A 15023-nucleotide genomic window follows, 5' to 3' on the forward strand; every position below is an offset into this window, starting at 1 on the left:
TCCTGGCTGTTACTTTCTCTCATTTATGCACTTACCCATTTCTAGAATGTGATTCCAGCAGTACAGACCACATTGCCCCATTTAACAGAATAAATTTCACTAGTCTTCTTCAACTTTGGTAAATTTCCCTTTTGCCATGTTGCTATCATGACAATTCTATGTAGAAAACTGCCAGCTTCACATTGTGTTTGAAGTTACACCTGACAATAAGTTGTACCATTTCCCAGCGTGTCAGTTGCCCCAGGAAACATAGTGTGTTCATTCAGGAAGTAATAAACTGAGAAAAGGAACCAGCTTTAGGCTTACCCCAAATTTGCCCAGTTGCTATAAATTCCTCTGGGTCTATGTAACTTGAGACCCCAAAGGAGACCACAACCTTATTTACGTCACAAAAGTGTCATCCTGGGCCTTCCTAATTGAATTGAATTTCATATTCATTGTCTAAGTCCCAGAACTGCTAAGTTTCATAAAACCAGCCTTTTCCCCACTCCCTCCTCTCTCTTATATCTTCCATCAGACTACTTTTTTGTTTACTTTCTCTTGAAAATATCTGGGTAAAATTTGCTTAAATATGTGTGGCTAACATGTGCTGCGGTTATTTCTGTGGGTTTGCCAATGCCTCGTTTGACTTCAGAAGAAATAATTTGGTTACATTTATTATTGCCATTCTTTTCATATGTTCTTCTTATTCAACATTGTATTGATTATTTACAGTGAAAATAATTCACTGATGCAAAGATCTGATTTCTCTTAGGAATCCTGAAAACAAACAAAACAAAAAAACAAACAAAAAAATGGCCAAGCGGGTGTTTTGTACCCTGAACTTGGTGAAGGATGAAATTGTGATGTAAGCAGTTTTAAAGGATGATCATATATTTTAGTAATATTGTTAACTAATGGATCAGTTCATATTCAATCTGTTTGAAATTATGTTCACATTTATGCTGAAATAATATCAGTCAATTAGGCTAAAAACAAACCAAAGTTTAAAGAACAAAAATGGGGGGGGAAAGTCAGACATTTTGAGCATTTTCCTAGTTCTAGGAATAGAGCTTTAATTATCCTCATTTACCAATGACTTCTTCAGTTCTGTCATTTCAAATACTAAGAAAAAATCAAAGAATGAAAATCAGGTTTTCAGTCAATGACAGAGTGCAGCTTGATTTTTCAAATAAAGGAAAGCCACAGGTAGAAGGCAAGCATATATAAAGGCAAGTGAATATATATATACATACACACTGAAGGTGTACTGGCAGGTGGGGCAATAGCTCTCAAGCTGGAGCCAGAGGCCAGATCCAAATTCATCCAGTTATTCGTCAGATTCTGATAACCTTTTTCTGTGGAGCACAGCATGCAGGAGTGAGGAAGGATTGCTGAAGGAGAGTATAGCATCTTTCTGGTAATTAAGATCCTTTATTATGGTCCCCATTTAATTGTAGAGATTTGTCTGGCTTCTGTAAAACAGTGACCCCTTTCCCTGATTGCTTCAGACTTTCAGAAAAATTCAAGCATTAGAGTCACTGGCATATAATGTTAAGCATCACAGTGCAAGGAAAAGGGAAGCTGTCTATGGAAAAGTTGTCTCTATTAAGAGGCAGCTATAGCACATGTACAAAGCATGAAATTCTTTTAACAGAATGTTTCATATCCCTGAGTTCTTTAGAAGAATTTCTTAAGGGAACATCACTGACACAGAATGCTTTTTTAAAAGTAGAGAGTGAGATGCCCAGGTTCTCTCTGCTGATTTAGCGGCAACTCTTTTTCCTATTAAGGACTTGTTTTCTGCTTAGAAATACAACCAGAATCTGCCACTGTGGACTTGCCCTCAGTGGGGTTTAGGGGCATAACTAACCCTGCCTTATAGTAGTCACTGGATTCTTTATTAAACTAGAAAGTTTCTCACCCGGTTTTGGCAGTGCCTCTTTGAGCAGAACAAGGAAGGCACATGCCTACTTAGACGTTGTGTTTTACTTCTTGACAGTTTTTGAATAAAGGACGAATCTCCATTGGAGACGTTGGCATCCTCTCCAGGAACCATGTGGGAATAGAAAGAATTAAGCTGGAAGTAGATTGGTTTTGAGTGTTTAGGCAGCTTTACAGAGCCCTGTTGGCTTACAGCTGGGGTGCTGGATGGACATGAGACCCTACTTGAAGCTGTTTTCTGGTCAGTGTTCAGGTACACAGCACTTTAGTGTGGCTGTACTAAACCATGCCTGCGGTGTCTACCCAAGTGGTTTATGTTTTAAAAGAAGTGGGGAGGACGTCAGCCTTTCTGAATTATTCCAGCTTCAGAGATGGAAGTATTTTATTAGTCCATATACACAGATAGATATATCGCTACCAGGAAAACCTAATAAATTATAACGAAGGTCCTGTGTGTGGAACTTCTTAACATTCCCTGCTCCACAGAGTGCAGGGGAATGGCCAGGCAGGCTCAGGTGAGGCCATAGCCTCCACTCTGCATTTTTATGATGTGTTTCAACATGCCCTTTTTTGGTTTAACTATAACCAGGATATGATTTCCATTAGATTTTCCCCACAATGGAATGATGTGTGTATATAAAACAGCCAGCCCAGATGATGATAGTAAGACACTGACCACATGGCTCTAGTTTTTAAAAAATTGTGCACTTTGGAAGAGGAGTCCAATATGTGCACCTGTCTGTTTTCTTTCTGTTGAATCGCAAGGTTTAATGCAATCAGTAAGAAAGCAGGTGCCAGTTATGTCTGAGTGTAAAGGCCCAGAAACTAAAAACAAAAGCACCACTAGGGTTTTAGGGAAGATTTTTTTAGGTGTAACATAATCCAGATTAATTTATCATTTTGGTTGTGTTCCTGTGAAGGTCCAGGATTTGCCTATAATGTACCTCCCACCGCTCCCATCTCTGACCTAGAAATTATGTGCTTTTTAGAGAAACAGAATCAATTATGAATGAAACATCATGGAGGCCAATTAGTCCATTGGGGAACAGGGCAAAAAGGAAATAGTTTTCCGAGGCAAAGCATTGAAATTATATGTTTTATTGAAACCTTGTTTTATTTCTGTTCAGGTTGGTCATGTGTAAACGGCAGTAATGGTATTGAAAAAAGTGATTTCCATGTGTTATTTGGTTACATAGCAATTTGTACTGGGAACCTAAAAACTGCAGATACATATTCACTAACACGTCATATTACAGGGAGGGATGTTTTGCTACTCTGATCACGAACCTGGGAACAAGGACCTCCTGGGAGTTGAGGGAAAATATATGGACTGAAATTAGCCAAGTGTTAACAGCGCAAGTTTCATATGCTTGAACATGCTTTTACTACTTCATTCCTTTATACTCAGTACCCTTTGGCCTCAGTGAGGAAAATGTGGTGCTTATGGAAACAGAATCTGGCTAGTTATCTCCAGAATCTTTCTGCACACAAACACAGAATTGCAGTAATTTGGCTAAATGGTATGTAGCAATGTGCAATCCAGGGTTTTACAGGGGCATCTTCAGAGCAGGCTCTCTGCCGAAAAAATGTGAGAGGGACATTCTAAGGAATATTATTCAGGTTTCTTGCCCTACGAAGCCATTGTTCAAACAGGTCTGGGTCAAACCTGAAACTTGGAGGATTGAGTTTCTATTTCCTGGAATCCATTTTTGCTACACTTCTATGGAGGCTCCTCAATGCAAAGCACTACAAGTTTAGATTACTGAAAACATTTGTCAGAAATTATTTGTGGTCTTGCTAATAAGTCCATACCTTGTAGGAACATGACTTCCTGGGTCACCTGTATGATAAACTCATAATTTCACTCCAGTCATGGTACTGTCTGTTTTCAATGGGATCCTCGGTATCAGTGGACACATGATTTAGTCAAATTAGGAAGGAACCGGTAATGTAGTCTCAGCTGTAACTTCGACGTTTTTAGCTCTGCCTATAAGTATTGAATGTTGAAAGCAGGTCTCAGCCCCTCTATCTGTTAACATGATGGCCCTTTCCTAGATTGTGTAAAGAGTAATGAGAAATGTGTTAAGCAGTCCGAATGCCTTAGAAAGAGGTGCAGTACAAGGTGTGAAATACAAATGAACGCCAGCACTTAGCTCCTGCCTGATTTTTAAAGTATATACATGCCATGTGCTGTTTTTGACTATGGCCCTGCTCCTTTCTCATCACATACCTGTTAGTACACCTTCCCTCTCACCTAGACCCCTGTAGGAACTTCTCCACTCATCTCTCCACCTCTGCCTGTCCAAAGGCTACAGAATGAACCATCAATTTCATTAGTCATGGCCCTACTCAAAAAACCAACTTTCTCCATGACGTAAATGTTAAATTTTAAGTCCAGCCAAGGTTTCAATGGCTTCGCTGATAGGATTCATCATTATTTTATAGCTTTGTTAACTTGGCCTCATTTGTAATCTATGTCCCAGTCAAATTGAACTGTGTCCTTTCATTGAACATGACGTTTTATTTTCCTACCTCCACCAAATCGTTTGCTTTTCCCTTTAATGGAAAACCTTCTCCACCTACAACCATCTACCTAATTCTCCTTAATAAGTCAGTCACTCTTTAAACATATCTCCTGTCTTCACACTTACTGCTACATTCATACCCGGCCAATCTAATTGATTTGTATTTCCTGTTGCTCTTGTAAATATGATGCCTGTGTTTTATTGGGTTTCCTTGCTGGTTAATGACGATACCCAATCATACCGTCTTTAAATAATGATTGTTTAACCTTTCACTTCTTAATGTTATGGTACTACTTTTTATTTATTGACTTTAATAGCAATATTAAAAAAGTCAGTATCTTTTGCATATTTCTGGCATTAATAGGAATCCCTAGAGTTTCAATGTTAAATATGATTTGGGTTATTAGCCAAAAGTTGAAATTTTTATGATATATAGAGTATCATTCTAATTCTACTTTTAAAGCCCTATTATGAAAAAAATTATAAGTGAATATTTTTGCATTTTTATTTTAAACAAATATAAGCATGTATTTAAAATGTATATAAATAATATATATTTAAATATGTATATTAAGCATTTATGAAAGTACAAGGTATAATGTAATGAATTTCCGATAGCTATCACTCACTTCAGCAACTACCAGTTTTGTTTCGTCTTTACTTACTTCCTTCATCTCAGTAGTTTGAAACAAATTCCAGCCATCTCATTTAAGGCATAAATATTTCAGTATGTAGCTCTAAAGGATAAGGGCCCTTCTATTTTTAAACAGTCAGAATATGTTTAACAAACACAAATTAAGGATAACTTCTTAGTATTATTAATTACCAATCAGCGATCAGATGTCCTCCCATAAATATCAGGATCCAAATAAGGTTCACACATTGCAATTGCCTGATAATTGTCTTAATTCTCTTGATTATCCATATTTTGAGTTTCTCCCTTCGTTAACTCTTGTCTAGCTTTAGCTGTAGTTCCTATCTCTCCTTTTGTCTTTGTGATTTGTTTATTTTTTAAGAAACCAGTCTGTTTGCCCTGTCGAGTTCTGCATAGTCTGGATTTTTGTGGGCTGTATTCCATGGTATCTTTTATTATGTTCCTCTGACCTCTGAACTTCCTAATAATTGGTAGTTGCATGTGGGCACTTGATTAAATTCAGGTTTGATTTTGGCATTAAGACTATGGTATTACAGAAATTGATTCTTAGTTCCATCAAATGTCAATTCCGTATCTTTCACAATAACCATATGGCTCTTATCTTTGGATATGGTATGCCTTCTTAAATGTGTTGGATAAGATAACGAATGTGCCTCATGCCTTTTCTCCTTTGGCCTTCCATTTCGAAATGTTTCACTTTCTTTTCTCTCTTTCATTTCGAAATGTTTCACTTTCATTTCTAAATATATCTTAGTTGAGGAAGAAAATAATCTGTGTCAGTAAATGTCACATGATAATTTCAGTGGCCCACTGAATAACTGAACCCTTGATCGTTCTTGGCAGTTTTGTCCTCTTTGTTTTGTTTAGTGCACAGAATTTTTGACTGGTTCTAAAGGTAACAGGCCAACATCTTTTAGATTGAGAGTGACTTCCCAACCAAATCAATGCTGGTAGAAAATGCAGGGTACCGTAAAAAATGTGTTCCTTCTCCATTTAGCCTGATGAGATCTATAAATATATCAAATGAAGCCAATCAAATGACTGCTAATATTTACTTTGTAGGCTAAATGGATTTTACTCTTGTAGAATAGGTATTGATAGAAAGAGATTCAAGGGACAGCTTGAAAGCTTGTGAATTCCTGGTTATGGAAATTTTATGTTCATATAAAACTGTCGGTGATTAGATTGGTAGACAATATATGGCAGAACTTGATTTCTGGGATTGGTTTCTTAGCTAAGAAAAGATAATTGGCTTTGTGAAGAAGAAAAAGCAGCCTCCTTTTAACTCCATTCCATCAGTTCTCTACTATGGGAAGATATTTTCCCTATTCTTGAGAAAAATTAGGACACCTTACTAGTCATTTATGTCATTTAGCTGTTGCCCTCTAGGAAACAGTAAACTAGGATGATTAAACTGTGTCATGAGCGAAACGCACTTTCGGAAGAAAAGGGGAGGAAAAAGCAACTTGTATGTTTGAAAATAACCTTCCCTGACAATTTTATTTTTCTAAGGATAACACTATCTAATGATACCAGATCATTTGCTCAGCAACTGCTGGGAACTTAGATTCTCCTTTCTGTTTCGCTATAAATGAGATCAGTCTTAGAACAAAAAGTATAATTTTATTTTATGAAGAGAAGCACCAAAGGTCACTTTTCATTCTGCTGAGGAAGGAAGAAATATAATAGGAGGGTCCACTCAGAGGGCTTTTAAGGGAAAGAAGACTCTAAAGGCAATCTTAGTAACCTGTTTCAGCCTAATAAACATTTAACAAAACAGAAAACAAGCATTTCCCAATCCACTTGTGTGACCTTGGACAGCCCTCTCCTCGCACTTCCGTGGATTCTTAGCTAGAGGTATTTTATTGAGGACTACGGAACTGTTCTTTTGAGGTGATTTGTACAATTCTTCTTAAAAATGAGGATCACCTCTGCAGTGGGGAAAGGTTCTTTCCAGTCCCCTAGCTCTGTGTGCACACAGACAACGCCACAGCCCCGGGTTAGGTTAATCCCTGTTGATCTTTGGTGTCAGCCTGTTCTTTAGACAAACTGCCACCTTGTAGGTCCTCTAAGAAGCTCTCAGTGAGTCCAGCTTCTAATTTCAGTCCTGAGGCCCATTCATGCAAAATAAGAAGTCAGATGCCCCAGTTCTACCTTAGAAAGTGCAGGTGCCATTTACGGTCTCTTAATCTTTCTCTAGCTTCCTTTTTTGTTTCTTGAGCAGAGTTCAGTGGAGGAGAGAGGTCAAGAGAAGTGGCAGGGTGGGCTCTGCGAAACTCCAAGTCAGTTCCACAGGTTTCTTTCCTTCCCCTTTACAAATGCGTATCTGCTCTGTAGCCAAGGACTACATTACTACTCCAAAGGCTGACCCAGAATGGCAATGTTTCTGTGATTCCGAGCCCAGGTCTGGACTGCTCCTTTGGAAAACTAATGCCCACCTATCATTCCCTTTGCATCCATAGAAGCTACAGTAAGTTGCACAGCTTTTCTTGCTGAGCCTGTGCTCCAGACCTTCATTTTCAAGAGCCACATAAAGCATTTTTTCCTAGTAGCCATTCCTAGTACCTAATTCCAGAGGAGATAAGCGTTTTTAACTGGGAGATTAAAGAGCAAGAAAGCATGCAGATTTCTTAGGTCATAGACATTGAAGCTATCACAGCTAAGGTTTAGGAAAAAAAGTAGTTTTGTAGTAATTGGCAGCTTTTAAATTAGAATATCAAAATATTTTTATTGCAAAAACTGCATACTCTTGTTTAGTTTATTTTTCTGCAAAGTAATCATTAAGAAGGTCCAGGAAAGGGCTGGTGTGAACTCACTCAGTGAGGACAGGATCTCAAGATTGTTCCTTGGGGCATACTCTGTAGCCAGGGCTAATCCCTGCTAATTGTCAAAGAAGAACAGTGAGCCTCGTTATCAGAGATTTGCATTGGTGTAATGGCCCTGGTCTGATGGTGCTGTCTGCTTCGCTGATAAGGAAAACTGCTCCTTAAAACGAGCAAGAAAGTAAGCCATGGCAAACAAGCAAGAAAGTAAGCCATGGCATTCAGCAGTATTTTCTTTTTGGCCTGTCTGGCAGAATTCTCTGGGAAATATTGAGTAGATTCCATGGGAAAATATTCATTAATGAGCAGAGGACATTTAATTTTTCATCAATTTTTTAGCCCTTCTGTGTGATATACCAAGATGTGTAGTAGTGTGTGATTTTCAAAATAAGTTATAATTTAATTCTGTTTTTAACTTAACGTTTGGGAAATCAGACACTTTTGTATTCTATAGTTGTTGAAGTGTTGTAGCAACACACTATTGTAAATCTATTTAACTTGTGTACCTTGGACGTTTAGCCAGTAATATTAAAGATGTGTGTGTAGGCTGAAAGCTGAACTACTCACATATTTAAGATAATAATAGTATTCTTTGCTTTTAACTTGAATGTCCAATTTAATTTTGTAAGCAGATTCAGTAGTTATTTATTTTAAAAATCCATTGAACTTCCCAGTACCAACAGTGAATCCTGCCTTAAACCATGGCCTACAGTTGATAGCACAACTATAAAAATGTGCTTTCATTAACTGTCACAAATGGACCACACCAGTCATCAATGCAAGGTGTTAATAAAAGGGGTGGTATATAAGACTATCCTGTATTTTATGTCTGGTAAAAAATAATTAGTGGTTATAAATTATTGGCATTCATGATGGCGTTAAATTAGACTATTGATGTTTGCTAAATGTTTTAAAAGTCATTCATTGGTTCGCCCTCCAGATTAAACCAACTCTCTTAACATTTTGTAAAAGAATATTTTGCTAAAAAATAACGGTGAAACTTGCTTATGTATAGTTCCAGAGTCTGAGCAGATGTGTTTTTGCCCCTCTTTGTCCACTATTTATATCATAAGTAATAGTAACAGTATCATCTGTTTGTGTGCAGTGTTGGAACTGACAAAGTACTTTGACAAAATTCAGCGTCCTTGTGATAGCTCATCTTTGCAGCTGAATTTACCGAGGCAGGTGGCTGGGCACAAGTCACACAGCTAGTCGACAGGCAAAATGGAGCCTTGGGTGGGTTAGAGTCTTCTCAGCTAAATCTAGTGTTCACCTCACTACATTTTTTTTTATTTAATTCATTTTTTAAAAAAATATTACATTCAAAAAATATGAGGTCCCATTCAACCCCACCACCCCCACCCCCTACTCCCTCCACAGCAACCCTCTCTCCCGTCATCATGACACATCCATTGCACCTGGTAAGTACATCTCTGGGCATCGCTGTACCCCATAGTCAATGGTCCACATCATAGCCCAGACTCTCTCACGTTCCATCCAGTGGGCCCTGGGAGAATCCACAATGTCCTGTAGTTGTCCGTGAAGCACCACCCAGGACAACTCCAAGTCCCAAAAACGCCTCCCCATCTCATCTCTTCCTCCCATTCCCCGCACCCAGCAGCCACCATGGCCACCCTTCCCACACCAATGCCATATTTTCTCCGTGGACCTTGGCTTGGTTGTGTCCATTGCACATCTATTTCAAGTGGGGGCTTAGATTCCACATGGATACTGGATGCAGTCCTTCTGCTTTCAGTCGCTACATTTTATCAACATAAGTCACTGCTTAGGGACAACTGTTCAAGATGTTACAGTGTTAAGCCCCCTTAACTCTAGTTGTTATTGTCGTGTCTTGCACACCATAGCTAGTAGGTAAAGAAATGCAGAAGGGAGGGAGGGGAAGAGAGAAGCAGGGAGGGGAAGGATGGAAGGAAGGAGTATTGCTGTGTAGTAAAGGATTTTTTGAGGAATTCCTAAGTGATGGTCTTGGTCTCCAGTCTTTGACTGAGTAAAAGAACTGCCCATTTTCCCTGGGCTGCCCCAGTCTAACCTGTATTGCCGAGACAGACCAACCCTAGAGTGAAGCGCTCTAAAGTGCATTTTTGGGTAACAAGTCACTGCCTTGTTTATTATAATGTTGTAGTTGCGAGCACACCAAGGAAAGTGTCTTTGGGATAAAGTGTCCATATAAATGGCAAATATTAAAATAAAGGAGTCATATTTAACAGACTTCCTAGTTGCTGTTCATTTAGTTGGCCCTTACCGGAAAGATAAGTTCCAGATGGTGATAAACTAGTCACCAAGGAGAGGGAGGCAGAGTTTAAGTAACTGAGTGTGTGAAATCTACTTAACCTGCTCCACAGAACAACTATTGAGGCTCATCTCTTACACACGGGAACAATCCTATCTGCTCACCCTTTAGCTTTATCTCTAATAAACTCCCCCAACAAGAGTACTGTTCCTGTAATTTTGTTTAAGGACCTGCCTTGTCTGTTTCTTTATTTTCCAGCCACATTACCATATGGAAACAGATTGAGCAATATGGCATGTGCAAGCCAAAGAGAAAGGGTATTGCTGCAGAATTTCTAGGCTTGCTTAGAATTGTTCGCTGTGTTCGACTAAGGAGTGTAAAAGAAACCTGGCAGGGTCAAGGCCGGTATAACACACCATCTCCAGCCCAGGTTCCTGTCAGCATTGCTCCGTATTCCTGTGCTGAGTTGATGGTTCCCAGCAGCTGTCCTCAGTCAGTTCACACTTTGATCAACGGGGAGTTAAGTGCTGCTTTACAATGCCTGGATCATTTTTTTGATCTCATCGCTACTAAGAGATAAAAGTGCTACTTCATTTCCTCCAACAGTATTTATTCACTACCAGACATCCCATGCCTAGTTTCCAGGAATGAGACAAGAATTTTTCAGATGAACATGTTATAACCGGGCACTGCAGGGTAGGATAATCATCAGGGAGAAATATTTGTAAAGGACTAGAAATAGGTATTATTTCTTGTTTTAGTATTTATTCATCTATTGATTTATTATGGTAATCTCCCCAGATCAGAAAGTCTAAGGAATAGGTATGATGTAACTAACTGTTGCTTACATCACTGCTACTCTTCATTGCTAGTTGACGATTTATACGGAGCATCTGATTCGGGAAGGGGATGCTGGTTTTATTCTTAGTAAAAGTCTCAAGATATGTTCTGAAAGAGTCTCTTGCAGTGTTTGTTTCTCAGCTTGGGTGAGCCGAGGTCTTAGCGACCTGTCAGGGAGGCAGTAGGGTTAGCTTTCCCAGGCAGCAGAAGAGGTGACAGCACACGGCAGGGGGTCCATTCAGCACTGTCACTGGGACAGCAAGGACACCCTGTCCCATTTTTCATCTCATTGGCTCCTGTCTGCAGTTCAAAGTCAGCATAAAACCTGTAACATTTCAGGCAAATTTGCTTCTGATATTTTAAAAAGCAGTCACCATGGATAAAAATATTAAAACAGCACCTAGGTAAACAGTTTTTTTACATGAGGACATAATATTATGTTAAAATGATATGCCACATGAAGTAGAGAAATGTTTCCTACTCTATGACTTTGCAGATCAAACAAGGCAAGTTATGTTCCCCTGTTTCTGATGGAGATATTGAAGTGTAGCTGGAAATCGAGGGTGAAATCCCCTCTCCCCCTTCCCTTGTCCCAGTGGTTTGGTTTGTTTGGTTTGGAGACCTGTGAAGGCTGCCCTGAAATGCATTTTGAAGAGGCATTTTTGTTGGAGTAATAAAAAAATCATGACCCACTTCTTAAGTATCCCATAGTACTGATTCAAGTATAGTAAGCATCTTATAAATTCCCATATTTCCACCATTGTGGTTTTAATCTGTTTGGTAAGTACCAAAATCAAGACTTTCCCCCTCCCTGCCCAGGAATACTTGCTCTTCACTAAGTGCTAGTTTTGTGCTAAATCCTTTACCTAGATTAATTATAACCCCTACAAAAAGCCCATGAAATTGCTCTTACCCTGTGCCTCTAAATGGGAAATTGGAGCATCTCGGTGGCATCTCGGTGGACATTCTTAGGGACACAGAACTAGTAGGAGATGGGTTTAAATCAAGATCTGTCTCCTGGGTCCAATTGTTTTGGCTGTCCTTCGCTGTGACAACTAAGAAGCCTGCTAAGATCTGTGCCTGAGGCAGGAGAAGAGGCAAGAAAGACCTGGAGTAACTCCAGAGGCTGAATTATTCTGGAGTTGATTACTCTGATCAGTGGTGGTAAAAATCAAGTAAAGTAAAAGAAGAAATTGGGTTAAAAGCCACAAAAAATAGTGACTCTTGAAGAAAATGAAAAAGAAAGAAAGAAGAAGATGGAAAAATAAGGTCAAGGAAAAGCAAGCCAGAGTATCTGAAGCACATACTCATACACTCAGAATAGAAACTGGGAAGGAAGATGAAGGATGAGAGAGTCAATAGATAAAAAAGGAATTTTTATTTGTGTAAAGATTGATTTTTTTTTGTTCTCAGAGAGTACATGGAATCTTCGCTGGCTTGATATATTTGTTTTGCCTTTCTTCCTGATATCAGTGATAAACAATGTTTAAATTAGACACTTTTTAGTGGCTACTGAGCACTGCCTGTGGTGCTTCCAGTGATGATGGTGGGTGGTTTGTATACTAAAGGCCCAGGAGAATTTACCTTCATGTGGTCCACGCACCCAGTGCTGGAAGCGCCGCTTTCAACTTCACATCCTTATAACTGTAACATTACAAGTGACCATCAAGCTTACTGCATGAAAGATGTTGTAAATCCAAATTAAGCCTTGTTTCTACTCCTCATTCAAAATAGTTGAATTTTATAGTGCTTTTTTCCACATTTGCAAGGATATGAAACTTTGTTTCCTCAAAATTATGTCAGGCATTCAGCAATGTTCTTCTATAGTTAGAGTAGAAGTTTTGAATAGAGCGGCTTCTGGTCTGTATGTTAATATAAATTCAATTAATGATATACATTTTTTTCATTAGGAACTGATAAGCCACTTTATTTTTTCCTTGCTATAGGTTATGTCTAAAAATATAAAGTCAATATACCTACAAAACACAATTTCCAAATACTTTATTAGTTGCTGTTAATTAATTGATGTCTAAATTGATGTCTAAATAAATCTGCATTGATGTGATTTTAAATCATTAGTTTTGCAAACTACATAGAAAGTATATATTTACTTAATGATAAGAGATATTCTCTTTTCCAACTACATTAGAAGATAAAATATTGGTCATTAAAACGTAGAGTCCTTTTTCCTCTTTAATTATAATTAGTTTAATTAATTCACTCTATAATTAATTATTTTTGTAATCTAACTCTATTTAATTATACCAGAAAGTAGTTAACTTCTTCGCAGTTGTTTATTAACCTTAAAAGTTTAGTGACATCCACTGCACCATGTATGAACTCTTCTTTCAAAAGAATGTAAGATTAAAGACTGCTTAGAAGGTAGTAAAATAGGTGTAAACCTTTCGTCTTCTTAATTTCCTTTGCAGCTACATCTACATCTACCACTGGGACAAGCCATCTTGTAAAATGTGCCGAGAAAGAGAAAACTTTCTGTGTGAACGGAGGCGAGTGCTTCATGGTGAAAGACCTTTCAAATCCCTCAAGATACTTGTGCAAGTAAGGAAAGAAATCTTCTCTGTGTGGCTTATGTCCATGACCGCTTATTTCAGATGATTCCATGTTGCATAATGTATTGTTGTTGTTGCTGCTGTTTCCAGTTTTTTTACATTACATGCTGTGTAATTTGTAGAGTGGTTTGAAAAGTTCACACCATTTTTAGTCTCCTTTGTTTATATGCAGTTTTGTTCTTTTGCCTTATTTTTAATGTTGTTGGGTTTGTTGTCTTTTGGTTTTTTTTGATTTTTGGTTTTGCCTTCATGTTTACAGTGTTGCTTTTCCTGTGGTTTTCTATAATTGTTACCCAGAAGAAATATGCAAATATCATAGAAGCCTATACCATTCGATACATACTCCCATCAGTGTGTGCATTAAGATGTGAGATAATGTTCCTTTCTTACCCCAGGGATCTCCTGCACATGACTAGGGCAACCAAAGGAAGCAGAGAGGCAGGCTGTACTGACCCATCTTTTACATTTGAGATTGTCTTATGGTTTCATAACTATTTTTTTAAACAATGTAATTTAGGTAGCTCTCACTAGTGAAATAAACAGTGAATGCTCGTGTTTGGAAATGCACTTAGCATGGGTAGCAAGCTTCACCATGTGTAAAAGGCAGTGTTCTTTCATGCTCTGCAGTTACTTACAGATAAATCTGGAATGACACTATCCAATGTCTTGGAATTTGATGCACCACTAAGAAGCATCAAATTTAATCTCATTCAACAAATAGAATAAGACAGTGATAATAACTGTGTTAAAATTTTAAACTTACAGTAAAAATCAGTAGAGCTCATTGAAAAACATTATACCATGCATTTAAATATCTATTGATATTTAGTCTCTATGAGTTATATGGACTCCTATAATTTGATGTGGGTAAAAGATGTTTGATATCTCATTAAAATAATGAAAAATACACACTTATTTTGCGGTTGACCAATCGCTGTGTCCCGAAACCTGGGTACTTTAATGGTATTCCTTTAAAGATGTAGCTTTAAAACATTGAACAAATTGTAAAGGCAATTTGGAAATGTGCAAAGGATACGTTGTGCTAAAGTAGCCATGCTTGACTTAAATGAGAAAACACTACCCATCATTGAAATTGTCATTTGTTCTAGAACAACATCGTGTGACTTTAAATATTGACAATGAAAAGCAAGTATGGGAGGGAAGCAGTTGAGTTACTAAAAATAATACCTAGCAGAATTTAAAAAGTGCAAAGACAAGGCCATTTCCCTTGTTCCCATCATTTAAATAGTATATGGATATTTATGTGCCAGTCCTAAGAAAGTATCAATTATGTTCGTAACTAATAAAGTGCTTCTTAAATTAATGGCATATGTTTTAAAACCATAACACCAACCACAAATGCCATTTTGTAGGATGTGTTTTGCTGCTTCCTTACTGTAATAGACATGGGCTTCTCCGTGGTATATCTCATGGCAC

At 38.0% G+C, this 15023-nt stretch overlaps 1 protein-coding gene across 4 annotated transcripts in view; it reads left to right on the forward strand.

Moving 5' to 3' along the window:
* LOC101435719 (pro-neuregulin-1, membrane-bound isoform) overlaps window positions 1-15023 on the forward strand; it is a 211047-nt gene that overhangs the window by 161586 nt on the left and 34438 nt on the right. For all 4 annotated transcript variants that reach the window (XM_071212641.1, XM_071212640.1, XM_071212638.1 and 1 more), the window contains one exon: window positions 13446-13575. In XM_071212641.1, coding sequence (XP_071068742.1) covers window positions 13446-13575 — 130 coding nt within the window. The remainder of the gene's footprint in view (window positions 1-13445; window positions 13576-15023) is intronic.

The sequence above is a fragment of the Dasypus novemcinctus genome, chromosome 29 (genome assembly GCF_030445035.2).
Source record: "Dasypus novemcinctus isolate mDasNov1 chromosome 29, mDasNov1.1.hap2, whole genome shotgun sequence".
In the NCBI taxonomy this organism is placed as follows: Eukaryota; Metazoa; Chordata; class Mammalia; order Cingulata; family Dasypodidae; genus Dasypus; species Dasypus novemcinctus.